Consider the following 27,795-nt stretch of genomic DNA (forward strand, 5'->3'; position numbering starts at 1 on the left):
TCGGCGGTTACCAGCTGGTCCCGCCCGCCCGACGCAGGCGCCGCACAGCCAATGGGCGGCTGCCACACTGCGGCCCGAGCCGGGCTGGGGGGTTGGGACCTCCGGCTGCCGGGCTGTCTGGGCCAGACGCGCGAACGCAGGCTGAGGGCTCGTGGTTTCCCCCCGGCCTCCGCAGTCCCCGCCGAACCCTGACCCTCCTGGCTGCCGCCGCCTCACCTCGTCGCCATGCGCCTCCGCCGCCTAGCGCTGTTCCCGAGCCTGGCGCTGCTGCTCGCCGCGGCCCGCCTCGCCGCTGCCTCTGACGTGCTGGAACTCACGGACGACAACTTCGAGAGTCGCATCTCCGACACGGGCTCTGCAGGCCTCATGCTTGTCGAGTTCTTCGCCCCCTGGTGAGGGCATTTAGCCGGGGCGGGAGAGGGAGGGCCGGGTGGGCAGGGGGCGAAGGCGCGGGGACGGTAGGGCCTACGCAGCGCCGGCGCCCTCCATCATTCCCGCGAGCCCGGCTGCGGCCGGCAGGTTTTCCACCCACCGGGGAGCCGAGCTGCCTGGCGGAGAGCGGAGACGTCGGCCTGGGAGCGAGATCTGAGAAGGAGAGCGCGAAGGCCCCTCTCGCGCAGGGCCACATCCTTACCTCCGTGCTCCTGCAGCACTTCCTATCTGCAGAGGGTTTCACCCCCTGCACCCCACCCTTCCTCGATTGGTATCTTTAGAGTTTCTGGGTGAGTCCGTGTTACTGTTTTCCATTCTATAGATGAGGTATCTCAAGGCCTTTTATTGGAAGCCAACGTTTCACCAAGTGCAAAGGCCCTGGGCCCCCAGGATACTTCTTTTCTTCTTGCCCCACGCAGCCGTTGGTTTCTAGCCAAGGTCAGAGTGGCAACAGAATGGTCATAAGTGCTCTCTTAAGGCAGGCAGTTATTTGTCCATCGCCAGGTGAACACTTTCTCCATTAAACTGATCATTTCTCAGCACCAGCAGAATTCCATTAAAAAGAGTAGGTGAACAGAGTAATTCCGTCAGGATCTGTCTAAATGGTTAGTTTTAATTAGGATTTCTGAAAAATGCCAAAGAAGACCCCAGTGAGAAAGTAATCAGTGTTGGAGAAATACTCCACTTGAGAGTGCTTTAACTGAACTAGGATGTAAATTCCTTAGGATAGAACTCACTGGAAATAAAAAGCTGGGGGTGGGGTGGGAGTGGGGAGAGAGCAAATAGGATTTCTGACCCAGTAAACCTGAGTTGGTTTTTTTTTTTTTTTTTTTTTTTAACTCCCACATCTTTACCATAGCAAACAATGATTATCTTAACGCTAGGGACAGCTCAGTATAACCACGCTAATTACAGTACTTAATTTTTCTCCTGCCACAATGACCCTTAATTAAAAACGATTTGTATTCAAAAGTCTCAGTAAAAGAAAGTTAGTGGATAACTTTCACTTGCTTCTAACTCTGGTCTTCACTCTGCAGGGGCTCAGCTGACTCGAGGGTTACACTAGGAGTCCTATAATGAAGACCACCTGAGCCAGTAGGGTGTGCTTAGAGGCAGCACATTTTGTTTTCAGCTTCTGACAGGTTTTGCATCCAGGGCATTCCCGCGACTAACTGGCAGTACTGATTACACATCATAGGTGGTCTTTACACATCACTAGAAATCACGTTCTCTTAGGAACAACTCTTCCCAATCATGTAACCATGCTGTTAGCTTTGAGGGAGTGTTACTGTAATTAGAATGGCTGTATGGAGTTGTATCAAAACTGGGAGGTGCCTCTGTGACTACAGGGGTCCACAAGAACTGAATTGCTGGAGAATTGTGGGCTATTAGACTATTAGTTTAAAGCAGATTTTTTTCCCCCTGATTGAAAGTGATCTATGCTACTTTAAATTGTTGCATGTGCTTCCCTAAAAACTACATATCCCATCGTGCACTAAACTATCCCTAAAGTTGGGTGGATCACTGCTGTGGTGTCGCCATGTAATTGGTCTGGAAGGTAAAGTCATCCTCCACAATGCCTACAAGAAGGATCAGTTTTCTGAATGAGTAATTTGGAATCAAGGAAGTCTCCTGTTGATGATGTCCTTATTTCTTCACATTCAACTGTTTTATTTATTAATATCTCAGCTGGAAATGCTCTCCAACTGCTTTGTACTCCTGTTATAAGTTAGATAGGAACAGTTAAAGAATCCTTATTAAGAGTAAAATGGACCCATTTTGAGCAAGTTGTTTTTCTCATTTGTTTTAGGGTATTTTTTCCACTTTCATTTTACAAGTGAAAGTGAAAGGTTTCTTTACAGCTGACCCTGTAGACTAATATTTCCATTATGGAGTCAATCATCTATATAGTTTGTAAGAATGGGAGTATCTGAATTTCTCTGGAAGTAAATAGAACTATTTAAATGTTTGTGATAATTTCTGAATATTTATTAGTCAGTCTTAAGTCTTCAGCATCTACCTGTGTTGTAGATTTGTGCCCTACCCTCTAGGACAGTAGTATTAATTGATGATATTTGATAACAGTGTTTCTAGAGTATAGAAAAAGACCACGTAGATAGTGTAAAATGGAATATTTAATATTTTTTCTTATACATACTGATTCCTTTACTTGGAATTCCCTCCTCTCCCCACCCCCAGTTGATCTTTTCAACAAGATTTAGCTCAAAAGTTATTTCTTCCTTCCCTGGACAACTAACTGGTTGCTCCCTCCTCTCTATTGGGACCTAATAATACTATCACCCCTGCCAGACTGATGTTCCTACAGGGAAAGGACTATACCAGTTTTTCTTCTATCAGAGCCTAAAGTAGCATGAGGCACATGACAGGCATGAAGTAATGATTGTTGGGTGAGTATATGTTGGGAGTCATTATTAACTGCTGGGTGCCATCCCTGAAGGTGAATGGGATTATTTGTGTTTTAGTACTATCTAGTAGTAGGTGAAAGAAGTAGTGGTAAAACTTGATGATCACCTTCAAAATCCACCTAAGTTCCATTCCTGGTGAATTTAAAAAGGGCAGTCTCCTCCAGTCTCATGGGAACTTGTTAGACAGGTCCTCCCTTTGGACATTTGATGATGTTGTGGATATTAACAATGCTTAAGGCAATGGTTTTCAGTCCCAGCCTTGCCACTTACACACACTCCCCCTACACCTCTGGTTATCTCCTGGATTCCTAGAGGAATCATTCAGTAAGTCCCAGGGTGGGGCCTAGGCACACAAGTGTTTTTTTGGTTTGTTTTGTTTTTTGATTTATTTATTTAATTTTATTTATTTTTGGCTGCGTTGGGTCTTCGTTGCTGCGCGCGGGCTTTCTCTAGTTGCTGCAAGCGGGGGCTCCTCTTCATTGCGATGCACGAGCTTCTTACTGTGGTGACCTATCTTGTTGTGGAGCACGGGCTCTAGGCACGTGGGCTTCAGTAGTTGTGGCATGCAGGCTCAGTAGTTGTGGCTCGTGGGCTCTAGAGCTCAGGCTCAGTAGTTGTGGCGCATGGGCTGAGTTGATCCGTGGCATGTGGGATCCTCCTGGACCAGGGGAACCCGTGTCCCCTGCATTGGCAGGCGGATTCTCAACCACTTGCCACCAGGGAAGTCCCTTTTTTTTTTAAAATGCTTAATGGATATTTTTTATATACATCTGTGTTGAGACCCACTGGTCTGGCCTAATTATTCTGTACTATTTTTTTTTCTCTTCAGGTGTTTAAAGGTAGTTGAGGTGAAACTTCTTAATTCTGTTGTCTGTCTTCTTAACAATTACTACATACGTATTTAACAGAAATCTCTTAACACATATAACACATTTATTATCTCTTAACAACAACAACAAAAAAAAACCCTTCATAGTTCTCTGGTTTTTTTAACCAATATTTTGTAATTCTCAGTGTACAGTTCTTATGCCTCTCTTGATAAATTTACTCCTAATTACTTTTCTTTTTTTTTTCTTTTTTTGGCTGCACTGGCTCTTCGTTGTGGCGCGTGGGCTCCAGAGCGCATGGGCTCAGTAGTTGCGGCACGCGGGCTTAGTTGCCCTGCGACATGTGGGATTAGTTCCCCGACCAGGGATCGAACCCACGTCCCCTGCATTGGAAAGCGGATTCTTAACCACTGGACCACCAGGGAAGTCCCCATAGTTCTCTTGAATGCATCATTCTCACTAGTAATTTTAACTTTGCTCTACTATTCCCCTCCTCTAAAATACCCTACCCCATCCTGTCTGAAGCCTTAAATCTTTAAGGCCCAGATCCAATTCTTGTTCTCTTTAATACACATTCATTTTTAACCTTTGCACCCTTATGTTCCCCAAAGCTTAGGTTTATCAGATACGTTGGTTATTTTATTAAATCAGTTGGAATTTGTGTAGTTTTGTTACAACCCACGTACATGAATTTTTAATTTACTATGGAATACAGAGGGTATAATGAATATATTTTATGTCTCACAAAGAGAGAAATGCTACCATTGAAACTATGACACGATTGCAAGACACATCCTAATTTCAGATATGGTAAAATGTGCATCTGTGAAACACAGTATAAGGAATACCATTTATTCACCACCCAGTCTAAAAAATAAAACCAGTACAGTTGAAGTCCCTTGTGTACCCCTTCCCCATCTTACACACTCGCTATCCTGAATTTGGTTTTTATCATTTGGTTCTTTTATATTTTTAGTAGATATGTATGTGACCCTAAGCAACATCTAATATTATAGTCTTTTTTTATATCACTCTTTCAGTTAAGCTTTCTAATGATTATTTTTGAATAGGACTTCTAAAGACCTTGAAGAATATAAGTTCTTAGAATTCTTTGTTTTAAACAAGTTTTGGGGGCAGAATGTTTCCAAGTTACTTATCCATCCATTACTTAACAAAATAAATTTTGAGACTTTTGGCTATGAAATGTCAGCTCAAATTTCTTCTGTGTTTCCTTCCTTCTGTTTTCTAATTCTATGTTTGCTGTCTGTGGGGAGGTCACAGAACTACTCACGTTCTCCCAGTGATCCCTCTGCAAGCCATTGGCTTTTGAAGAGATGATACCTAGCTGGTGCTAGTTGTGTACTGATAAGCCCCTACCCACATTGCATGTACAGTGTGCCTGTGGGACTGTTAGGGCTTTCTGGGTAGAGGAACAGGTGTTTATGATGGCCCTCTGGGAAAATATTCTAATTGGCATAATGCTTTATCTTCATCAGTAGTTATAGTCAGGTGAACTGTGTAGCTGTAAAAATCAAGCTTGCTGTCTTAAATATGTCATTCTCACGCTATGTTGAAATCAGCTGAGAAGGATAAAAGCCTCCATCGAGCTGTTAAAGTATATCAACTGAGCACCTTTTGGGCCTTATTCGACTAACCCCCCTCAAACTGGGTTTCTGGTCAAAGAGTCATATTCAAGGAATGGAGAAAAAGTACTTGATTGTGTTAATATCATACTTGGGACCTTATAAGGTTTCAACCACTATATTTTTAAGAACCACAGTGCTGGTTTTCTAAGGAAAAATACGTACCTTCCTTTAGGAAATGCTACCAGGAATGGGATTATTGCTGTCTTGCCCTTTATTTTATCCTCATTAATTCGTCAAAAGGGCTTGAGCCCTTTCCCTCTTTAATGTGGCTTATACTTCTGACTACAGTTTTCAGGGCTCAATTGTACTTTTTTAATCTTTTTTTAAAATTGAAGTATAGTTAATATACAATGCTGTGTTAGTTTCAGGTGTACAGCAAAGTGATTCAGTTATACATATATATATATATATTCTTTTTCAGATTCTTTTCCAGTATAGGTTATTACAGGATAGTGAAATATAGTTCCCTGTGCTAGGTCCTTGTTTATTTTATTTATAGTAAGGTGTATATGTTAATCCCAGACTCCTAATTTACCCCCCGCATCGCCACCCCATTGCACTTTTGAGAACGTAGATGCTGCTCTGGACTGAGCCAGTCCTATAGAGTCGACCTCAGGCTAGAGAAGGTAGCTTTACCTCTGAGAGCTCTGGTTTACCTTATCAGTACTGGATGTTGTTCAGGTGATGTTTTTGCTTTTGGAAGCAGCTACTAGTCAAAAGTAGTATTATAATTTGAGATTCTTCCTAGAGAAAATTAACAAACTTATAGGATATATTTGCCTTTTTTCTTTAATATATCTGTATAGGTGCGGACACTGCAAAAAGCTTGCCCCAGAATATGAAGCTGCAGCTACCAGATTAAAAGGAATAGTCCCATTAGCAAAAGTGAGTATAGGTGGATTCTTCATTAAAGGAAATGAGATATTTTAAATAGTAGTTGGTAAAAATTAACGTTGATTTTCTTTATTCTTACGGTGCTAAGAAGAAGAGGGAACACTAGTTTCTGGGCAAATACACAACTGACTTGTATTAATTATGGTTTCAAAAGATTACAAGTAGTGAAACTAAGAGAAATGCTGGCATAAGAAAGAAGTAAAATATATGGTAAATAAAAATTAAGGGGCAAACATGGAAAGTAAAATTACAATAGTCAAGTTTAGAGGAAAATTATCATTGAGTAAATGAGTTCCCTAAATTACTATACGCTATTCACAGTGATGGGAATAGGAAGATGACAAGAGGATGTTGATAAGTATTAACTAACTGGTCAACTGTAAACTTAGTATTTGCTTTTACAGTCAAACTAATGCTTCCAGAATTTTATGTAGTAAACCCCTAGTTGCTCCGGTCTAAAAGTTCACATCTCGGCCAGCCTCAGATAAATAGTTCATACATATATAGGACTGTTTTTGAAAACTATTTTTAATCCTGATGTTCTGTGGCAGCTTGCCATAGAAAAAGAGAGTTCAGTCATGATTTTGTTCCTGCTTCATGTAGCTATAGTCTGTGTTACTATAGATGCATTACTTTTCTGAACTTTAGTTTATGTTAAGGCATTGGGATCATACCTCAGAATCTTATGAAGATTAATGAGATAATACATGCAAAGTGCTGATGGCATTACCTAGTTTGGAATAAGTGGCTAAATAGATGGAAGTTGTTTTTCTTCTTCCTGATAGGTCTCAATAGATCTGTCATGTTATAGTTTAGCCCAGATTCAGTCTAGCTCAGGGAGCATGTTTAAGTATCAGTACCTTTGCTAATAACCATAGGTGACTTGCCAAATCAAATTATACCCCAGCTCACCTAAGGGGTATATATCGATACATCCCACTGATGATAATCATTATCAAAGTAAGCCACTATTACTAATTTAAGTGATTTATCCTTTGCATATTCTGAGGGGCAGGAAAAAGGTGGAGAACACTGCTTTAGACAATAGAGACTCTAAGGGCAGAATTTAAATAGTCTTTTGTGCATTTTGTATGAGGCCCAGGAAACTAAATTTTAGAGTTCCTTAGGTGGTTCTGATGTAGCTAGCCAAGCACTAGTCTGCCTTTAAAATCTAATGTTCTGTAGGATATGTCAAAAATTGCTTGATATTTTGATTTGACCACTCTTAATATTTTGGGAATATAGGAAGAGCCTGCAGCAGGCTTTTGGATAACAAGTGGTTCATGTATTTTAATCTTTAGGTTGATTGTACTGCCAACACAAACACCTGTAATAAGTATGGAGTGAGTGGATATCCAACCCTGAAGATATTTAGAGATGGTGAAGAAGCAGGTGCTTATGATGGGCCTAGGACTGCCGGTAAGGATCCTGGATTACATTCTGGAAACTGGATCTGTTTAAGTACCCTGTTCTTTGTAGTGGGAACATGACATTTTCTATACAAGATACTTTAAGTCTTAAAAATTGCTCACCTAAGAGGTCAGATTGGAAGCTAACAAAAGACTTCTGTAACTGAACAGATTATGTAAGTAATATAGAAAATACTTGAACTTGATTTATAAGGTTTACTAGGCATTTTTTATTTGACAAATATTCAGTACTTACTCTGTGCCAGATATTCCAGATAGACTAGGTGCCCAGAATTTATTGATAAATAAAACAGACAAGGTTCCCACTCTTGTGATGCTTACATTCTGGGAGATGAAGAGTAGAAGGCAACACACAAGTTTAAAAATATATATAGATAACCACCTCACATCCATTAGGATGACGACTATAGAGAAAAAAAGAAAAGAACAAGTGTTGGCAAGGATGTGGAGAAATTGGAACCCTTCTGCACTGTTGTTGTGGACTTACATAAAATGGTGCATGCAGCTGCTATGGAAAACAGAATGGTGGATCCTAAAAAAACAAAGATAGAATTACTATATGATCCACCAGTTCCACTTCTGGGTATATAACTAAAAGAATTAAAAGCAGAGTCTGGAAGAGATATTTGTATACCCATGTTTATAGCTGCATTATTGACAATAGCAAAAAGGTGGAAGCAGCCCAAGTGTCCCATCAGTGGATGAATGAATATACAAAATGTAGTATATTAATAATAATTAATTATATGTAAATTGTATATAATACCATGGAATATTATTCAACCTTAAAGAGGAAGTTCTGATGTGCTACTACATGGGTGAACCTTTGAAGACATGCTAAGTAAGATAAGCCAGTACAAAAAGACAAATACTGTGTCATTCCACTTATATGAGATTCCTAGTCAGTTTCACAGAGACAGAAGTAGAATGTGGTTCCCAAGGGCTGTGGGGGAGTTGCTTAATGAATAGAGTTTCAGTTTTGCAAAATGAAAACTACTGGAGATTGGTTGTACAACAGTGTGAATGTACTTAATGCCACAGAATTGTATACTTTAAAATGGTTAAGATGGTAAATTTTATGTTATATATATTTTACCACAATTAAAAAATGTTTAATGTCAATAATATATGTGGATAAGATAAATTCAGTTGGTGATAAGAGCATTAAAGGAGAAAAATAAAACTGATGTGATAGTGATTGGGGTTGGGAGTACCACATTATGAGTGATCAGGGAAGTAACCTTTGAGCTGAGACCTGAATGATAGGAAGGAGCTAACCATGAGAAGATGTGGACCAGAGCTTTCCAGGCAGAGGGAAAACAGGTACAGAAAGACCCTAAGGCATAACTGAGCTTGATATGTTCAAGGGACAGAAAGACCTTGTGGCTGGAATATAATTAGCAAGGATGACAGGTGAAGTTTGGGAGGTAAGTGGGCTGGCCCTGTACATAGGGCCCATAATTAATGAGAAAGTATGTTTTAGACAGTTTTATCTTGAGTCTATCAAATAATTAGGCATATTTTACCTTTTTATTATGAAAAGGTGAGAGGAAAGGGGTTCGTTCAGTTTGGGCATTTTAGGCGATGTGGAATTTTTTTCAGCATGTATGATTGTTACTCGTATACAAAGCTGTACATAAGATGGCCCCTGTCTAACTCTTAAGACTATTAAGACTTAAGACTATTTCACTTTAGAACCTTTGCTCTAGCTGTGTCCACAGCCTGAAATGATCTTCCCCCATGTTTGCATGGCTTGCTCCTTTCTTTCATTCAGATCCTGGCTTAAATTTCACCTCCCAGGGAATTCCCTGGCGGTCCACTGGTTAGGACTCGGCGCTTCACTGCAGTGACCCGGGTTCAATCCCTGGTCATGCAACTAAGATCACACAAGCTGCGCAGCACAGCCCCCCCAAAAAAAAAATTCTTCCAGATGCTTTCCCAGGCCACCAAACCTAAGGTAGCCACCCAGTCATACTCTTACCATCCTCTTAATTCTCTGCATAGCACTGGTTACTATCTGATATTTTAAATTGTTTACTTATTTGAAGATTTATTGTATTATTTATTTGGGGATTTATTTGGAGATTTACCTATATTGTAAGCTCCAGGAGAACAGAGACCTTGTTTGGTGTATTTATTACTCTATCCCCAGTACCTAGTTTCTCCACATGTAGTAGATAATAACTCTTCAATGCATAAGTATTTTGGCCCAACTGAGGTCATTTAGCCAACACTCAAAATTTGATATGTCTAAGAACAAAAGGTAAAATCTTCATTTTTTTTTTTTTCCTGATCTTAAAAGCATTAATGAACACATGTTACCATTCAGATTTTATTAGCTCAGGGTAGACTTAGCAGTTAGAATTATTGATATGTTTTTCTCTGGACTTAGGTCTAAACTATATTGTATGTGAACCCAACCAGACTGCTACTAGGCAAATAATCTCACTTGGGCTGTACATAGATTTCTTAAACTCAAGAATTTCTCAGCATCTGACTAGGTGATCAGATGTTTGGCTACTTAAGATGGATTATTTTATTCATGTATTCTAAGAACTATGCTGTTTGCCTTCCTGCTTCAGCTGGTTACTCAGCACTCCCATTATACCTTCCAGAGAATTTTAAATACTCAGGGAGAAAAGTAACACTTTTCATCATAGCCCTGAGGTAAAGTTCTTTATAATAATTTATATTGTGATATAGTAATTACAATACCCTTGCAGGCCAAAAAATTCATATCCGATTTCATTTTACCTATTGACACAACCCCTCCTCTGTGAGGAGTTGAGGAAAACATTTAAGAGGAAAAATCATGAATGGAGAGAGAAGGAAAGAAAAACCTCTAAAAGAAACAAAATAGACTCAATCATGTTGAAACAGTTAAACAGTACTCTGTCTCAGTCAGTCAGCAAATCCTTAGAGTACTCAGAAGAGAAAGGGGTGGGAGAGGTGGAGTATTACAGAGGAGTAGCACTGAGCCCAGAAGAAAACAGAATAATGGTCTGTCAACTAGACTTAAAGGGCAAAAGATTTTTTGTGTTTTTGTGTGTGATTATTATTTTTAAACAGTTTACTTCCCTAGCCCATTTCACCTAAATAGGAAAATGTGATTTGGGTGGATCTGGTTCATGGCATAGTTTGACCTGTATATAGTTAAACCCTGAAACAAGATAGCCAAGGCACTGCATTTTCTGCTTTTAAAATGCAAGGCTACATGTGACTGTGCCACTTAAGAATAAAGGATTTGTTTGTTTAATTCATTTGCAAAGTGGGTATTTCTTGAACTTGATATGTGTTAGGTATTATTCTTAGAGTTAAGTATATATCAGCAAAACAGACAAAAATAAATAAGGATGGAGTATTAGATGGGTGAAATGTGCTGTAAGAAAGATAAAGCAGGAGATAAGGGAGTGTTGGGGGTTGAATAGGTTTTAGTTTACAAGGAATGGTTAGGGAAGGCTTCCTTGAGAAGATGACTTTTTAAAAAAAATTTGTTTTTATTTATTTATTTATTTTTGGCTGTGTTGGGTCTTTGTTGCTGCGCACAGGCTTTCTCTAGTTGGAACGAGCAGGGGCTACTCTTCGTTGTGGTGTGCAGGCTTCTCATTGCAGTGGCTTCTCTTGTTGCGGAGCATGGGCTCTAGGCGCACGGGCTTCAGTAATTGGCACGTGGGCTCAGTTGTTGTGGCTCGTGGGCTCCAGAGCACAGGGTCAGTAGTTGTGGCTCACGGGCATAGTTGCTCTGTGGCATGTGGGATCTCCCCGGACCAGGGCTCAAACCTATGTCCCCTGCATTGGCAGGCTGATTCTTAACCACTGAGCCACAGGGAGGTCCCGAGAAGATGACATTTTGAGTTAAGACCTAAAGGAGGAGGTGAGGAAGGAAGCCAGGTGGATATATGGGGAAAGATTGTTCTAGGCAGAGAACAACATGCACAAAGGTATTACCTGTATTGTTATAAACACTTTAATACATCACTGGCAGGGATATAAATAAGTACAGTCTCTTTGAGGGGGCAGTTAAACAGTTATAAATGCATGTACTCTTTGACCCAGTGAATCCACTTTTAGAAAATTACCCTACAGATACACTCAGTCATGTGTAAAATGACGTTAGTACAAGGTTGTTTACTGCAGAATCATTTACAGCAGCAAGAAATTGGAAACAAATGTTCATCAGTTGTGGCTGGTTAAATAAATTATGGTACATCCATACAGTGAAACACTATGTGGCTATAAAGAAGATTGAGGTAGCTCATTATGTATATTAACATAAATTATCTCTAAGCTGTGTTAAATGACAAAAACAAAATACAGAACAGCATATGTGTGTGCTGCCATTTGAGGAGAAAAGAAAAGGAAAAATGTGGAATTGCTTGTTTGTGAATAATATGTCTGGAAGGATATACAAAAAACTGAAATGTTATCCTGTAGGGAAGAAACTGGGTAACAAGGAAAAGGATAGGAAGAAAACTTCATTGTATATGCTTTTGAACGTATTAAACTTTAAATCGTGAATGATTACCTTTTCAAAAATTATAAATTTGTGTTGCTATAATCTTTCATTTTGTCTTTTAAGATGGAATTGTCAGCCACCTGAAGAAGCAGGCTGGACCAGCTTCAGTTCCTCTCAGGACTGAGGAAGAATTTGAAAAGTTCATTAGTGATAAAGATGCTTCTGTGGTGGGTGAGTAGCAAATTGGATTATGCCACAAAATCATCAATATGGTTTCAAAAGCCCTCTATGTCTGAGTAAACAATAAAGTTAAAACTGTTTAGGAAACCTTGGGGGCAGCTGAAAAGACAACTCGCAAAATTAGGTCAGCATTACTATAATGTAGAAAAAATTGGTGTTTTATTTGAGTGGCCTGGTATTCTTTCAGGTGTAAAGATTTAATGTCAGTTAAAGAAGATAGGAATAGCTTCAGTTTTTCCTATCACTTCGTAAACTCCTGAGATTTAACTCAAATAATAGGGTACTTAAAACTGAAAGTGGGGTTTTAAGGTGGGAGGATATAAGTAAATGATAAACCTCTGTGTCTGCTATTTTCACAGTTGTAGGGGAATTTACAATTTAAGATCAAATTGCTAGGATTTGTGTATGTTTTTACAGCAATCTTTGCTTTCTTGGGTGTTGCAATATCTCATTATTTTTAAAATAACTTGAGCCAATTAAACACATTCTACATCTTGAGTGTTTTTTGTTTTGTTTTGTTTTAAATGTATAATACATTTGACTAAAAAATAAATTTAAACATACAAGCTTGTGTTCTCTTAATCTCCTAATTACTGTAATAAAACTGACTTTCTGGCAGTAGAGGATGGTTTATCATTTAAGTTTGACTAAAAGTCACTTCTTTTCTGGATATTGATTCTGTATATTTTACAAGGAGTTAACCATAAGTAGGCATTTAATAAACACTTAGGTTTCGGGCACTTTACTAGATTTGAAGTTCTAAAGACAAATAAGACATAGAAAAAAATATGGTGAATTAATTTACAGTTTATTTTGACATACTACCTTATTTAATCCTCTGACACCTGAAATAGTCTCTGAGACTCTAAGGAGTTAGGCAGTTTGCTCAAATTTTTCAACTGTGAAAAACTAGAATTAAGACTTGAACCCTGCTTTTCCCCATCTTTCAAGATGGCGGGTGAAAAGGCTGAGAAGCCAGATACTAAGGAGAAAAAACCTGAAGCCAAGAAGGCTGAAGCTGGTGGCAAGGCTAAAAAGGTGAAGCAGGTTAAGAAGGGGAAGCCCCACTGCAGCCGAAACCCTGTCCTGGTCAGAGGAATTGGCAGATATTCCCGATCGGCTATGTATTCCAGAAAGGCCTTGTACAAGAGGAAGTATTCAGCAGCTAAATCCAAGGTTGAAAAGAAAAAGAAGGTGAGGGTTCTTGCTACTGTCACAAAACCAGTTGGTGGTGACAAGAATGGTGGTACCCGGGTGGTTAAACTTCGCAAAATGCCTAGGTATTATCCTACTGAAGATGTGCCTCGAAAGCTGTTGAGTCACGGCAAAAAACCCTTCAGTAAGCATGTGAGAAAACTGCGCGCTAGCATCACTCCTCGGACCATTCTGATTATCCTCACTGGGCGCCACAGAGGCAAGAGGGTCATTTTCCTGAAGCAGCTGAGCAGTGGCTTGCTACTTGTGACTGGGCCTCTTTCCCTCAATCGAGTTCCTCTGCGGAGAACACACCAGAAATTTGTCATTGCCACTTCCACCAAAATTGATATCAGTGGTGTGAAAATCCCAGAACATCTCACTGATGCTTATTTCAAGAAGAAGAAACTGCGTAAGCCCAGGCACCAGGAAGGTGAGATCTTCGACACAGAGAGAGAGAAATACGAGATTACAGAGCAGCGGAAGGTTGATCAGAAAGCTGTGGACTCACAAATTCTACGAAGAATCAAAGCTGTTCCTCAGCTCCAGGGCTACCTCCGCTCTGTGTTTGCTCTTACAAACGGAATTTATCCTCACAAAGTAGTGTTCTAAACTTCTTACAAAGAACCTAATTAAATAATTCCGGTCCATTAAAAAAAAAAAAAAGACTTGAACCCTGACAAATTCTCTCCCTTGGCTTCCTCAAAAAAGTTTTTTTTTAAGGGGAGAGAAAGAATTCTTATCCTAAATAGTTCATCAAATATCCTCAGTAGTCATGGCAAAGCAGACCCAATCCTCCTATCTATCTTGCTTTGCTTATCCATAATAAGATACAGACTTTGAAAAAATAGAATTTTAAAGTTTTGAATATTTCTCAGCATTTACTGTTTCTTCCTTGTGTTTGACATTTTCTATATAGGTTTTTTCAAGGATTTATTCAGTGACACTCACTCTGAGTTTCTGAAAGCAGCCAGCAACTTGAGGGATAACTACCGATTTGCACACACCAATGTTGAATCTCTGGTGAACAAGTATGATGATGATGGAGAGTAAGTAACTGAGTTAAATGCCCTTGTAAATGCACACTTTGACCAAGTGCTATTGTGTGAACTGGTGGTTTTTAAGCCTAGTTTTTCCAAGAGCTTTATTGAGCACATACTAGGCAGTAAGCTAAGTTCTGGAAACTGTTGCTGCCTTTGAGGGGCATCTAGTAATGGGGACAGTGAATATATTTAAAAATACAAGTGTAAGTGAACATTATATGTATTATGGTAGAAATTAGGCAGAGTGTACCAGAAGTACAGAGGAGGGAATGCTTTTTTTTTCTTTTGGGGTGGGGAGTAGTATCAAAAAATGTCATAGAGGAGGTGACTTCTGAGGTATATCTTGAAAGATAAGTTTTTCCAGGCAGGTTATGGTGGGGGATAAAGATTATTCCAGATAGAGCAGCAGGAGAGAGGGCCCCGAGATGTGAAACAATCTAAGCGTGTTGGGACCTGTAGTACTGCTGGAGTATTGTTCGTGGATGAGGTCATAGTGAAAGGTAAGCTTGGAGAGGTAAGCAGAGACCAAATTATAGAAAACCTTAAGTGCCGTACAGAAAAATTTAGATTTTATCTTTTAGACATTTGAGAGCCATTGAAAGACTTTGAGCTAGACAGTAATGTGATTAATTTTGTGTTTTCAGAGGAAAAGACACTGGCACCCATATAGTGGTGGTTTGAAAGGGGAGGGATGGCAAGGCAGTCAAGAGAGTCTAAACTAAGGGTGACATCTGAGAATCTAAATTAAGGCAGTATTAGGGGCAATGAAGAAGAAGGAGTGTGTGTAAAAAATGTAGACAATAGGATTTGGCCCCTAGCCAGGTGTGAAAAGGGGCAGATCTACAGTAAGTCTAGGTTTCTAAAGACTTGGATAACTGGGCCAATCATCATCAAGCTATGAAGAAGACGAAGAGAAACAAATTTGGGGGGAATGATGATGAGTTCTATTTTGGCACAGTGAATTTGAGTAGTTTTGAGACATCCAGGTGGTGAAGACCCATTGGACAATTGGATAAATGAGACTAAAATTCAGGAAAAGTTCTGAACTGAGATAAAAGATTTATAGGTCAACCACATGTAAGTGGTTATTGAAACCATGGGGCTAGAGGAGATCACTCAAGGTGAGCACATAGAGTAAAAAGAAAAGCGTGGCAAGGGTTAGTGTTATTTATTTATATTTAACAAAATATGCACTGTTTACTATATGCTATGTGTACTGTTAACTCTTAATCCTCTTAACAAATTGTTGAGACAGAGCTGTCATTATCTCCATTTTACAGAGGAGAAAGCACAGAAAGAGGTTAAGCTTCACATGCCGTAAGTGGCAGAACTGGGGTTGAACCTTTGCAGCTAGAAGGTCTAGCTGCACAGTTGTTGGGCTTAACCATGAGGCTCTACTGCCTTTTAGATTAAGAGACACCAGGTCTGTAAATGATGTGGAGCCACTTGTGCCTCATTAAGCACACCACATATCAGCCTGTTACCCTTAGATTTGTTCACTGTGTCTGCCTCTCACACTTGCCATTAAAAGTGGCCTATCAGCGGGACTTCCCTGGTGGTCCAGTGGCTAAGACTCTGCCCTCCCAATGAAGGGGGCCTGGGTTTGATCCCTGGTCGGGGAACTAGATCCCACATGCTGTAACAAAGATCCCGTGTGCTGCAACTAAGACCCGGGGCAGCCAAGTAAATAAATAAATAAATCTTTTGAAAAAAGAAAAAAGAAAAAAAAACTGGCCTATCAGCCTCTGATCAGAAGTCTTATTTAGAAGACCTTATATGAAGGGTGTCTTAAGTTCTTCATGTGTACCCCAATGCCATAACATCATTAAAGATCACATTTAGAACTGATTTCAATTTTTGACAATAACTGCTCTGAAATTGGTAACTATGCTTTTAAAAAAAATCTGAGACATATTCACCTTCTTGGTTGCCCAGCATGTTTATATTAGGTCCCTTTTTGCTATGTAGTTTCCCTGTATACTATGAAAATGCCTGTGTTTTAACTGACATAAAGTTAATGGTTAACATTGGAAGAGTTGAGAGAGGGATATAAGGACTTAAAGGTGCTGACACCTAGCCCAAAACAAGTGAGAAAATTGTATACAGGTGTGTATAGTGTGGGGCGGAGGAATGAGTGAAAGAGAAGCAAGAGGCAAGATATTGATAGTTAGAATAGTGATATTTGCTGGGAACGCTTGTACTAGATATAAACCTGTGACTCAGAACCAAATTGGGGTTCAGTTGTAGCTGAACAAAAGGTTAGAAAGTAAAGAAGGACGCTTCCCTGGTGGCACAGCGGTTATGAATCTGGCTGCCACTGTAGGGGACACAGGTTCGAGCCCTGGTCCGGGAAGATCCCACATGCCATGGAGCAACTAAGGCCATGCGCCACAACTACTGAGCCCGCGCTCTAGGGCCCGCGAGCCACAACTGCTGAGCCCACATGCCTAGAGCCTGAGCTCTGCAACAAGAGAAGCCACCGCAATGAGAAGCCTGCGCGTCGCAACGAAGGGTAGCCCCCGCTTGCCACAACTAGAGAAAGCCTGCACGCAGCAACAAAGACCCAATGCAACCAAAAATAAATAAATAAATTTATTAAAAGAAAAAAAAAGTAAAGAAGGAATTTCCTTTAAGTGTTCCGGTGGAATGAGGAAAGCTTGGTTTAGGGAGAGAGGCAACGTAGTACCAGCAAGAGAAAACTTTGTAAACTGTGTTTATTCATACAGAGAAATCTAGAACAAAAGAAATTTTAATGAACTCAAGCTAAACATTATCTATAATCATATACCTACCTATAGAATTTTTACAGCTGGGAGGAATCTTAAATATATTTTCTCTAATGAAGTAATTTTCTTACTGTATGGGAGAGTTGAATTTTCAAGGAGACTGGCAGGGCAAGGTACCTTCCAATAAGAGCAAGTTCTGCTTTATTTTATTGTACATATTGGGGCTTTGGGGTAAGTTGGGTTCTGTTTTTTATTGTTTTTAAAGGTTTGGAAATTAATTATCTGCTCTAACCCCCTTTTTGTACTGATGTAAAAGCTGAAGCCCAGAAGAATTAAATTGATACCTGGCCCAAGGTCTTTGAAGTTAGTGGTGGAGCAAGAATTAGATAGAACCAAGGTATTCTAACTTTGCAACCCAGATTTATTAAATCATCATACCTAATTATTGCACTTGAAATTAAGGTGGTTAGCTCCTTAGCGTTGATGAGAAGGTCATGTTGCCAAGGCTGTGGTCCCAGAAAAGAGTCCTTATGTGCTTAAATGGTGATAGTAGAAGTGGCAGCAAGCGTAGATGGTCTGAGCTTTAAATAAAAGGTGAGAGACAGTTCTTTTGCTGTCTACCTACTAAGACTTTTTTTTCTAAAGGGGTATCACCTTGTTTCGTCCGTCACATCTGATGAACAAGTTTGAGGACAGGACTGTGGCATATACAGAACAGAAAATGACCAGTGGAAAGATTAAAAAATTTATTCAGGAAAACATGTGAGTACCTCTTTATACTTTTGGGATTTCTTGGCTTCATTTTAGTTTGTTTATCTCAGTTATTAAGCAGAGCCATGTTTTAGGTTAAATAGCCTCATTCATGGGATTGTAATGGTAGTAGTTGAGTTTATATTAAAGTAGTAATGTTTGGGTTCTAGAACTCCTATTGTGGTCCTGTAAGTTACATTACTCGGTACTTATCCTATATATTGAAAATTTCTTTCCTTTTTAAGTGCTGTCAGTTACCTTATGATAATTCCATAATATAGCTATAAACCAGCCAAATTTGATAATGGATTGTATCATTTCAGTTTTGGTATCTGCCCTCACATGACAGAAGACAATAAAGATTTGATACAGGGCAAGGACTTACTTATAGCCTACTATGATGTGGACTATGAAAAGAATGCTAAAGGTTCCAACTACTGGAGAAACAGGTAATAAGAATAATTTTTCCCCTTTGTAAACAAGTTTACCCAGTGCATAAACAATTCCTTCTAACTATCCTATTACCATGTGTGATGTGAGAACAGATAAGAAAATGGGATTTGAAGCTGTAAGGATAAATAAACTATTTCCAAAATCTGTTGGGCATATCTTCCATAGGTGTTCCTTTGCCTTGTGACACAGCTGATTCCTGACCTCCCAGTAAAAGATGAAAACGTCATCTAAAATGTCCTTTAACACATTGTGCCTTGTTGCCCATTGAGACTTTCAGTGTATTTTATCCTTATAAATTTTCTTTTTGGGTTAGTTATTATGCCTGCAATATTTTATAGTTATATAACATAGCAAGTTTCAGTGGGAATGGACTATTTGCTTGGGTACCACCAGTTTGGCAGTGAAGTTCAGTAAGACCCTGGAGTACACCATAATCCTATGTCAGTGCCCAAGAACACAAGTTCAGACTGTTTCCAGAGGGATGCAGGGACTATGAAATTTTGCTTTCTAGTCTCTTGCTTCTTGGTTTCAGAAGTGCTTTACCACCCTGGTATAATCTTGGCATAAATATCTCTTGTTTCCTATAGAGTGATGATGGTGGCAAAGAAATTCCTGGATGCTGGGAAGAAACTCAACTTTGCTGTAGCTAGCCGCAAAACCTTTAGCCATGAACTTTCTGATTTTGGCTTGGAAAGCACTACTGGAGAGATTCCTGTTGTTGCTATCAGAACTGCAAAAGGAGAGAAGTTTGTCATGCAGGAGGAGTTCTCGTGAGTCACAAGTTAGCGTGGGTTTGGGATTTGATTCTGCAAAGAAACTATTAAAGCCTTTTACCGTACATTGGAACATTGGAATGTGAAGCTAGGTCTTGTAATGAAGACATGACGGTCACTTTTTTCAATTAATTATAGATACTTTAAGGATCATGATTCTTAATAAATTTTGAAAAGTAACAAAAGGATGGCAGCTTGGAATTCTTACATGATTGTTTCCACCCTGCCATTAAAAATAGTAGATAGAGAACATTAGACAGTCTCTTTGAGATTGATGTAATTTCAGACCAACCCATCCCTACAGAATGTCTTTTCTTCTTGGAATACCACATTGGCCTAAAGTAAACTCAGGGAATTGGAAAGATTTTAAGACCCCAGACCATCACCTTCTGAGACTTCAGTAGATTAAGACAAGAGAAAATCTTCCTGTGAGTGAAATCAGTAAAAAAAAAAAAAAAGATACCATAAATAGGCATTATTCTCCAGAGCAACAAAATAGGACCTGGTTCTTTTGCAGAATTGAATTTCCAGAAGGACCAATGTTTTCTTCCTTCTCTGACCTTTCTAATCCACAAAGAACACACTAGGAATACAAGAAGGTGGTTGCTTTCTTGTTCAGTCTGTAGTTCTGCATATCGAGAAACAAGGGCTCCCTTTTTTTTTTTTTAAACTCCAGTTACTTCCTAGCCTTGAAATTTAAACTATGTAGAAACTATTCTAAGAAATGGTTTTTAGTTTTCTCAATGGTGGGAGCAAGTTAACAAAACTGATCCTGTTTTTCTAATACCAGGCGCGATGGCAAGGCTCTTGAGAGATTCCTGCAGGATTACTTTGATGGCAACCTGAAGAGATACCTGAAGTCTGAGCCTGTCCCAGAGAGCAATGACGGGCCTGTAAAGGTGAGGCGCGCACAACCTCCCCAAGCCTCTACACAGCTGTCTCTCCTCATTTCTTTATTCCCAAAATGCTGGGAAGTGCTAAGTGAAGACCATGTTGGCTACTCAGTTTCTGTTTTTGTTTGTACTCACCTCCCTCATCATAAAATAAGCATTGTCAGAGTTCATAATGCTTAATAGGGGCAGGAGTACAATTTTCTGATGATATTTGTATTAGGGCTAGGTTACTCTTCAGGGCAGAGCAAGCTAACCCCTAATAGAATAGTTTTAAGAATAGTTTTAATATTGTTGTTCTGAGATTATTTTAAGGAAGAGTTGGGTAGCATTTGTTTCTTGTGACTTCCTGAACTTAGTCTGACAGATGACAGACATGGGAATGAGTTGATTTCTGGGGAATGGTAATATCTTAATAAAGTCTATAAATATAGTTGGGTTTCAGTAACATATTTTTAGTGGCAACACAACAAATTTGAGAGGGATTGGGTTCAGAAACAAATACAGCTCATGAATGTATTCAACTCGCCTTACCAGCTAGAGAATCTTCTGTGTTTCCCAGGTAGTGGTAGCAGAGAATTTTGATGAAATAGTGAATGATGAAAATAAAGATGTGCTGATTGAATTTTATGCTCCTTGGTGTGGTCACTGTAAGAATCTGGAGCCTAAGTATAAAGAACTGGGAGAGAAGGTAAGTCTGAACCATATTCTGAAGTTAAATTTGAGTTGGGAGGTTTACATACATAGTCAGCATTGGCTATTTAGTTACCCTTATTAGTTCAGAACCTAAGAACTGGTAGATTTTGTTTTCAACTCTCTACTGTTTACTCACTTTCTCCTGACTGCCCTCTGAGCCTGTGCAGTGCCTCGGATACCTGCTTTAACTTTCCACTCCTCAGACTCAATCTAGATTGTGGTTAAAAGTATCCTGGCTTCTGAATTTTGGTAATGGCTTATATGAATTCATTATGTTCCTTCATCTTAAATCACTTGGCTTAGCCCTTATAATATCTTATTTGGGCCAGGTAATTTTGAAGGTGTCTGTATATAGAGTCTTAATGTGTAGGAACCAAGAGAGAAAAGGGAAGTTTATGGAAAGTTTGATACTGTGTGCCAGTATCACTACTCTTCCTATCTCAGCAGCAAAACTTATCCAAGCTTTTAAAGAATGAGATTGTTTTAAGTCCTAAATTGACTGTGTCCCTCAGTCACTGAAAACTTGAAATTTAAAGATCTAACCTTTTTATTAACAGCTCAGAAAAGACCCAAATATTATCATAGCCAAGATGGATGCCACAGCCAATGATGTGCCTTCTCCATATGAAGTCAGAGGGTAAGTAGATTAAAAACTAGTGAAAGTATCTAGGTAACTGATAGGAAATAATAAGCTTGTAAACTGTTTCTGTATTGTGCATAGTTTGGACAGTCCTCATATTCCAGTTGAGCACAGAACCACCAATGCCTTCCTGGCTTAAAGTTCTGCAGCATTGGCCCACATGACTGCCACAGACCTTGTGAGCTTTCATATTTCTGAGTTTTGATAGGATGTAACGTAGCCACCAATGGAAAATAGTATCTGGTCAGATTAGAAATCATGAAGAGAAGTTACTCCTAGAAGCAGTTATTAGGGAAGTGTATGTCAGAGTTATTCTGGAATCTGAAATTTGTCAACTCTTTTCTTCTTTTCCCAGTTTTCCTACCATCTACTTCTCTCCAGCCAACAAGAAGCTGAATCCAAAGAAATATGAAGTAAGTGCATTGTCTCATCTCCCCACAAATACATACACACACACACACACATACACACACAGACACATATTCAGTTCTTTGAGTTTATGTAACTGGAAACTCAACTCATGGTCCATATATGTGGTTGCTAATGTGCTTTTAAAAATTCAAGTCTTCCTGTTGGGGAAAAAGAAAATCCACAGTTCTTTAAAAGGTTAAATTTTCAGAGTTATCTTTCTGTTTTCAGGGTGGCCGTGAATTAAGTGATTTTATTAGCTATCTAAAGCGAGAGGCTACAAACCCCCCTGTAATTCAAGAAGAAAAACCCAAGAAGAAGAAGAAGGCACAGGAGGATCTCTAAAGCAGCAGCCAAAAACACCACTTTGTAAAAGGACTCTTCCACGAGAGATGGGAAAACTGTTGGGGAGGACTGGGACCCATATGGGATTATTACCTCTCAGGGTTGAGAGGACAGAATGGATATAGTCTGAATCCTGTTAAATTTTCTCTAAACTGTTTCTTAGCTGCACTGTTTATGAGAATACCAGAACCAGTTTATGTTTGTGGTTTTGGGAAAAATTATTTGTGTTGGAAGGAATGTTGGGGGGGGGGGAATTGAGGTGGGGGTTATTTTCTAATTTTTTTTGTACATTTGGAACAGTGACAATAAATGCGCCCCCTTTATACTGTCTTTTCTCCACGAGGTGGGGAAGCAGAGGTTCTCTAGACCAGCACTGTCCAGTAGAACTTTCTGCTATGATATAAATGTTCTATAATCTTTATTGCCCAATACCTGTAGCTATTGAGCATTAGAAATGTAGCTAGAAACCATATTTTAAATTTTCATTAAACAGTCACATGTAGGGCTAGTGACTGCCATAATGGTCAATACAGCTGTACTGTACTGGGTCCACAGTTATCACCTGTAATTCCTTTCCAGATTTCATCTCTATCTATCCTCACGTGTTTATTGCTCAGGACCCTAGCCTGATGATTAGAACAGGTGAGGGACCTTTCTTGTTGGGCTGTTTCTGGCCTGCCCATGCCCTAAGGATGGATTGCTGTTTATCCTTGCCATGCAGCTGAGCATGTTTATATCTCCTAAGGGCTATTCTCTGCCCAGAAATGCCCTGTGTGGGTGTGGCATCAGGTTGGGGTTCCATCCAAGTTGTTTCAAGAATTGCTGACACTGCCGGGTACAGCTCTCTCCCCCAAAGCTCAGGGTGTGGTCATTAACTTCCTTCTCCAGCGGAACTGGGAAAGGCAGTATCATTCCTTGTTGTGAGTGAAACATCCACTTCTTATGCAACAGTGAGGAACGAAAAGGATACGACTGGTGTGATCTTTGGTTCAAACGAACTGAACCATTTCCCTCTTCCTTTTTGTGGGTCAATCCAAATCCTATCCACAGTTATAGTTTTCAGTTACTGGATAATTCCAGATAGGAGCCCCAGTTGCAGGTGATCCTCAACCTCCATGTTTGGAAAAGGAGAGCTCTATTCCTACTGTATCCTCTAGTTACCAATTTCAACAGGGGTCCCCAACCCCTGGGCCAGTCCGTGGCCTGTTAGGAACCGGGCCGCACAGCAGGAGGTGAGCGGCGGGTGAGTGAACGAAGCTTCATCTGCTGCTCCCCATCGCCTGCATTACCGCCTGAACCACCGCCGCCCCCTCGCCCCAGCATGTGGAAAAATTGTCTTCCATGAAACCGGTCCCTGGTGCCGAAAAGGTTGGGGACCACTGAATTACAAGATTTGATAGAGCCTCATAGCAAAATATATATCAGGGTCATCCATAGTGCTTTGAAAAAGTAAAGATGCCTAACCATAATCTTGGAGATTCTAATTCATAAGACCTGGGCTGGGATCTGGGGATCTGATTTTTTAGGGAGCCCCAGAACTGGTTCATATACACAGCCATGGGTAAGAGGATTCAAGGAAAACAAACTTGACACAGAAGCAATCAGTTTTAATTTTTTAGCCATGTTTGTAAAAGAACTCACTTTCAGTACATGGGTAACACCCAAGCCCTTTCCCATTATATCCAGTTGTATTACAAGTTCCTTTAGTTCTGTTACCAAAAGTTTTCATTGTTTCTTAAGGGACACTACCAAGTAAATTCTGATGTTCTCAAGGTATCTTGTCCTGGAAATGGTATCATTTCTCAGGATTTAAAAATAACTTGGCTGAACTAAAGGTGGAGAAGCCAAGTCTCTGCTACTTTTCCTAGTCTCCTGGGCACAGCTGTGGAGTCTTGGCACTGTGCCCATGCCCTAAAAATTTAAATATGGCAATATGAAAACCAAACTTTAAGAACCTAGAGCAGCTCTCCTACTTCCCACCATGGACTCAGCAATAAGAAGAGCAGACAGTTGTATTCTAGTTAATAGCTGCTTTGTTCCTTCATAGCATACTGGGCAGAGGGTAAAGAGCCCTCTGTCATCTTCAGCTGCCCCTGTTCTTTTCCTCAAACTCCAGGATGAGACCTTTAATGTGGGACAATTTCTGATGCAGGTACTCACAGCGGCGCTTTTCTTCCCTGTAACCTGGGTACCGCTGCAGAGAAAAAGCATCCATGTCAAAAAAAAAGTCAATTCTGCCTTTTTGCTACCATTCCCAGGCCTGGTCTTACCTTCCTGAACTTTTTATATTCCTGGACTATCTTTTCTTCCAGCATCTGAAACAGAAAATGTTAGCACCAAGTTCAACCTTAAGAAAAAAGCTCCAGTTCTCTTAGGGAGTGAAGGAACTTCCCTTCTTATTCTACCAAATTATACAGACTAATTTTTCCCTCAAAACTGGCTTGCTGGGCTTCCCTGGTGGCGCAGTGGTTGAGAATCTGCCTGCCAATGCAGGAAACACGGGTTCGAGCCCTGGTCTGGGAAAATCCCACATGCTGCAGAGCAACTAGGCCTGTGAGCCACAACTACTGAGCTTGCGCATCTGGAGCTTGTGCTCCGCAACAAGAGAGGCCGCGACAGTGAGAGGCCCGCGCACCGCGATGAAGAGTGGTCCCCGCTTGCCGCAACTAGAGAAAGCCCTTGCACAGAAACGAAGACCCAACACAGCCAAAAATAAATATAAATAAATAAATAAATAATTTAAAAAAAAAACTGGCTTGCTTGTCACGTTGGTCGTTGAACAAACAGGATTATGGGCAGTTAGCCAGGAGTTTACGGCCAGTAGAGCTCAGGAGCCAGCCTGGGCCCATCCAGCCCTTACCTTGTGTTCTGGAGTTCCTCGCTGAGCGCTCTTCATCTCTGCTCCCAGCTCTCTGAACCTTTGGCTTGCAGCCCCAACACGGGCATGCAGGGTGCGGTATTCAGCATAATCTGTCTCAAAGTCCTGCTTGTAATCATGGTGCTGTTCTGCGCTGTGGATGGCCCTGTATTGCCTGCCAGGAGCAGAGTATTGTCACCTTCAATATCATTGCCCCCCAAAGCTTCCAGCTCCCAGGAAGTTTACCTTAATATCTCATATGCACAAGGCTTGATAAAATTGGAAATGGCAGGGGACTCACATGAGGTAATCTGGTACCTCTTCAGGGCTTGGGGATTCAGAGTCTAGGAAGGAAGCAAGACATGAAGGTGATGATAGGCTATTTTTCCCCCACTATGGCAGTTTCACCCTCCTCCCATTAACTCACCTGCTTGAACTGAGGGACTGTGCACCAGCCTGGGGCTAATGTCTTCATCTTTATCTTCTTGCTCCCAATCTTCTCCCTCCTGTAGCTCCTGACTAGGCAGCCCTTGTAGGGGACTTGGAGCTAGAGACAAAGATCTGAGCCTCTTTTCTTTTAGTTTTACAGTAGCTGCAGGTGCTGGACGTTTCTGTTGGAGAAAATGTCTCGGTCACATGAACAGTAAGCCAGAAGCCTCCTATTCTGTCCTTCTCTTAAAAATTACTTCCATATAATGAGCTCTGGGACCATGAAAATGATAAGGTCCCAATTTTTAAATTTTAGCCTCATTGGACACAACTCTCTTTGAAAAACCCTTGCTATTACAACTTACCTTGTCCACGTGTTTCTGGCGAGCAGAGGAAGGCAGTACCTGATCAGGCTCTCTGTTTGGAAGATGGCTCTGGTTCCTAGGATATTTGAAGACGGAATGGGAGAGAAGAAGCCAAGGGTAGGGCTAGATCCCTTTTTACAGCATTTAGGGTGGAGATTAGAGGAGACAATACCAGGGCTTCCCAGATTAGTCCCACCCTGCCCCCAAGTACCTCACTTCCCACTTCGCCATGTGTTCCCTCAAGGATCCTGGGAGTGACTGTTCTTGGCTGCTTGCCAGTGGATCTGGCACCTGGCAGGGAAAGTGGTAGGGGCACATGGCTCCCTAGGCTTCAGGCTTTGCCCCACCTTATCCCAACTCCCTGCAGTTTCTGGCCTTACCTCTTCTAGTGCCATCTGTGGCTGTGAAATTGTGTCTCCTGCAGAATAGTCTCCCATGTTCTGCCAGCTCTCATGGTCTCTGGCATCTTCAGTCAGGTTGTGACCCTGAACTGAAGATGGGGCTAGGATAGAATCCATGGCTGCCCAAATAGTGAGGCGCTCCCTGAGTGGACCCAGGCAGTGGAGGCGGTTAGGCCCAGATCTGGAAAGAGGTGGTTTAAAACAAAAAACAAACAAAAAACAGGAAGGTGGAGAACTTTGAAGCACCTCTGGATATCCCCTTCCCAGACTTTGCACAAACTCTTTCTTACCTGCTACCTATTCCCCTTACCTGCCTAAATGTTGGCACACAAGGTCCAAGCCACCACCAGGGCCCTCCTGGCCACACGGAGACACTATGAAGGAAAAGAGGCAGGACCAGCCAGGACCTGGGAGCCTCAAATACTGTGGGTGAAAGGAGACCGTAAGCTCTATGAAAGTCAGTTCCTCCTACTCTCGATGCCACTCCTCCCTGAGCCAGCCTAAGCCTGAAGATGGGTCCCACGGGGCTTATTAGCACACCAGGTGCAGCTGGGCCTGAGTTCCTCAGGAGGCTAAGACGGCACAGTCTCTTCAACCGCAGCCTCTTGGGACCACAACCCAGCAGCCCCTCGCCCCATTTGGGGTTCAATTCTCGAAACTTCCTCAGACCTTGACTGCCCTCAGCCTCCCGCCCTGACGGTGCCTTTCTGGAGCCCATGTCTGTTCTCCCTGCACTCCACCTCCACACACCCCAGGCCCGCGCTTACCCCTCGGTTGCCTTGGAAAGCAATCACTGGCCGAACCTGCGGGGAGAGCACAGACTTGAGCTAAGAGCAGGTGAAGCAGCGTCCCGGATCCGGCGTCGGGTGCCCGGGGTGGGGGTGGGGGTGGGGTGGGGGGACCTGCCTCGCAGGCTTCACTTGGAGAGGTGGGGAGGCCGGAGACTGAGGATGCTGCTTCCCATCCCCAGGCCCCTTCGGCAGGGTCGCCGGCTGAGGCCCTACTTCCCGAGGGGTAGGGGATGGAGAGGATGGGGCCCGGGCCGGCCGTACCTGTTGCCGCTGACACTCTTGCAGCGCCCGCAGCGCCGCGTCGTTGAGCCTGAGCAGCAGGAGGCTGGTCCGGGCAGCGGGGGTGAAGCAGAGCCGGAGCTTCCCCCTCAGAAGCTCCTGGGGTCCCTCCATGGCTGCGAGGTTCAGAGCAAATAGGACGGGAGCCACAGACCAGGGCCACTACCACCTCCGCTGTGCAGGGCTAGGCTGGCACACCCGATAGCCCAGGTAGGCTCCGCCCCCCGCCGGGACCCCACCCCCGGCCCCACCCCCAGCCAGCCCCACCTCTGGGATTTCCCGCTCGCGTGGGCGGCGCTTCGCTCTCCCCCAGATGTTAGCACCGACCCCAGCGGTTTCTTCTTGGATTGGCATGCGCTTTCTGGGCTTTCGGAAGGTGCTCTCCCAGTTCCGGGGAGAAAGTC

General features: G+C 41.6%; 2 protein-coding genes and 1 pseudogene across 3 annotated transcripts; 2 read left to right on the plus strand and 1 right to left on the minus strand.

The window, feature by feature from the left end:
* The first annotated feature begins 72 nt into the window (after positions 1-72).
* PDIA3 (protein disulfide isomerase family A member 3) lies at positions 73-22,426 on the plus strand. The gene is made up of 13 exons (XM_082450123.1): positions 73-392; positions 6,138-6,216; positions 7,527-7,644; positions 12,235-12,342; positions 14,465-14,594; positions 17,960-18,076; positions 18,388-18,513; positions 19,105-19,287; positions 20,081-20,189; positions 20,743-20,871; positions 21,434-21,513; positions 21,872-21,929; positions 22,156-22,426. The coding sequence occupies exons 1-13, from the start codon at positions 226-228 to the stop codon at positions 22,267-22,269; spliced, it is 1,518 nt and encodes a 505-aa protein (XP_082306249.1). The 5' UTR covers positions 73-225; the 3' UTR covers positions 22,270-22,426.
* LOC309655187 (large ribosomal subunit protein eL6 pseudogene) lies at positions 13,275-14,211 on the plus strand (annotated as a pseudogene). Its single transcript has one exon. The product of its transcript is annotated as a large ribosomal subunit protein eL6 pseudogene (transcript).
* A 1,429-nt stretch (positions 22,427-23,855) lies between the features above and the next one.
* On the minus strand, positions 23,856-27,608 carry ELL3 (elongation factor for RNA polymerase II 3). Its single transcript, XM_082450155.1, has 11 exons — positions 27,374-27,608; positions 27,089-27,124; positions 26,632-26,744; positions 26,301-26,502; positions 26,132-26,211; positions 25,921-25,996; positions 25,554-25,737; positions 25,428-25,470; positions 25,130-25,301; positions 24,540-24,584; positions 23,856-24,463 (listed from the first exon to the last, which is right to left on the minus strand). The coding sequence occupies exons 1-11, from the start codon at positions 27,503-27,505 to the stop codon at positions 24,353-24,355; spliced, it is 1,194 nt and encodes a 397-aa protein (XP_082306281.1). The 5' UTR covers positions 27,506-27,608; the 3' UTR covers positions 23,856-24,352.
* Positions 27,609-27,795: the final 187 nt, after the last annotated feature.

Source organism: Balaenoptera physalus, assembly GCF_965194825.1.
Source record: "Balaenoptera physalus genome assembly, chromosome: 2".
Taxonomy (NCBI): domain Eukaryota; kingdom Metazoa; phylum Chordata; class Mammalia; order Artiodactyla; family Balaenopteridae; genus Balaenoptera; species Balaenoptera physalus.

Coding starts and splice junctions, on each gene's coding strand:
- PDIA3 (XM_082450123.1), top strand. CDS start 226: ATGCGCCTCCGCCGCCTAGCGCTGTTCCCGAGCCTGGCGCTGCTGCTC. Junction 6,217..7,526: donor GAATAGTCCCATTAGCAAAA/GTGAGTATAGGT, acceptor TTTAATCTTTAG/GTTGATTGTACTGCCAACAC. Junction 14,595..17,959: donor AAGTATGATGATGATGGAGA/GTAAGTAACTGA, acceptor TTTTTTCTAAAG/GGGTATCACCTTGTTTCGTC.
- ELL3 (XM_082450155.1), bottom strand. CDS start 27,505: ATGGAGGGACCCCAGGAGCTTCTGAGGGGGAAGCTCCGGCTCTGCTTC. Junction 25,738..25,920: donor GCCAGAAACACGTGGACAAG/GTAAGTTGTAAT, acceptor TTTCTCCAACAG/AAACGTCCAGCACCTGCAGC. Junction 25,302..25,427: donor GAGGTACCAGATTACCTCAT/GTGAGTCCCCTG, acceptor TGCTCCTGGCAG/GCAATACAGGGCCATCCACA.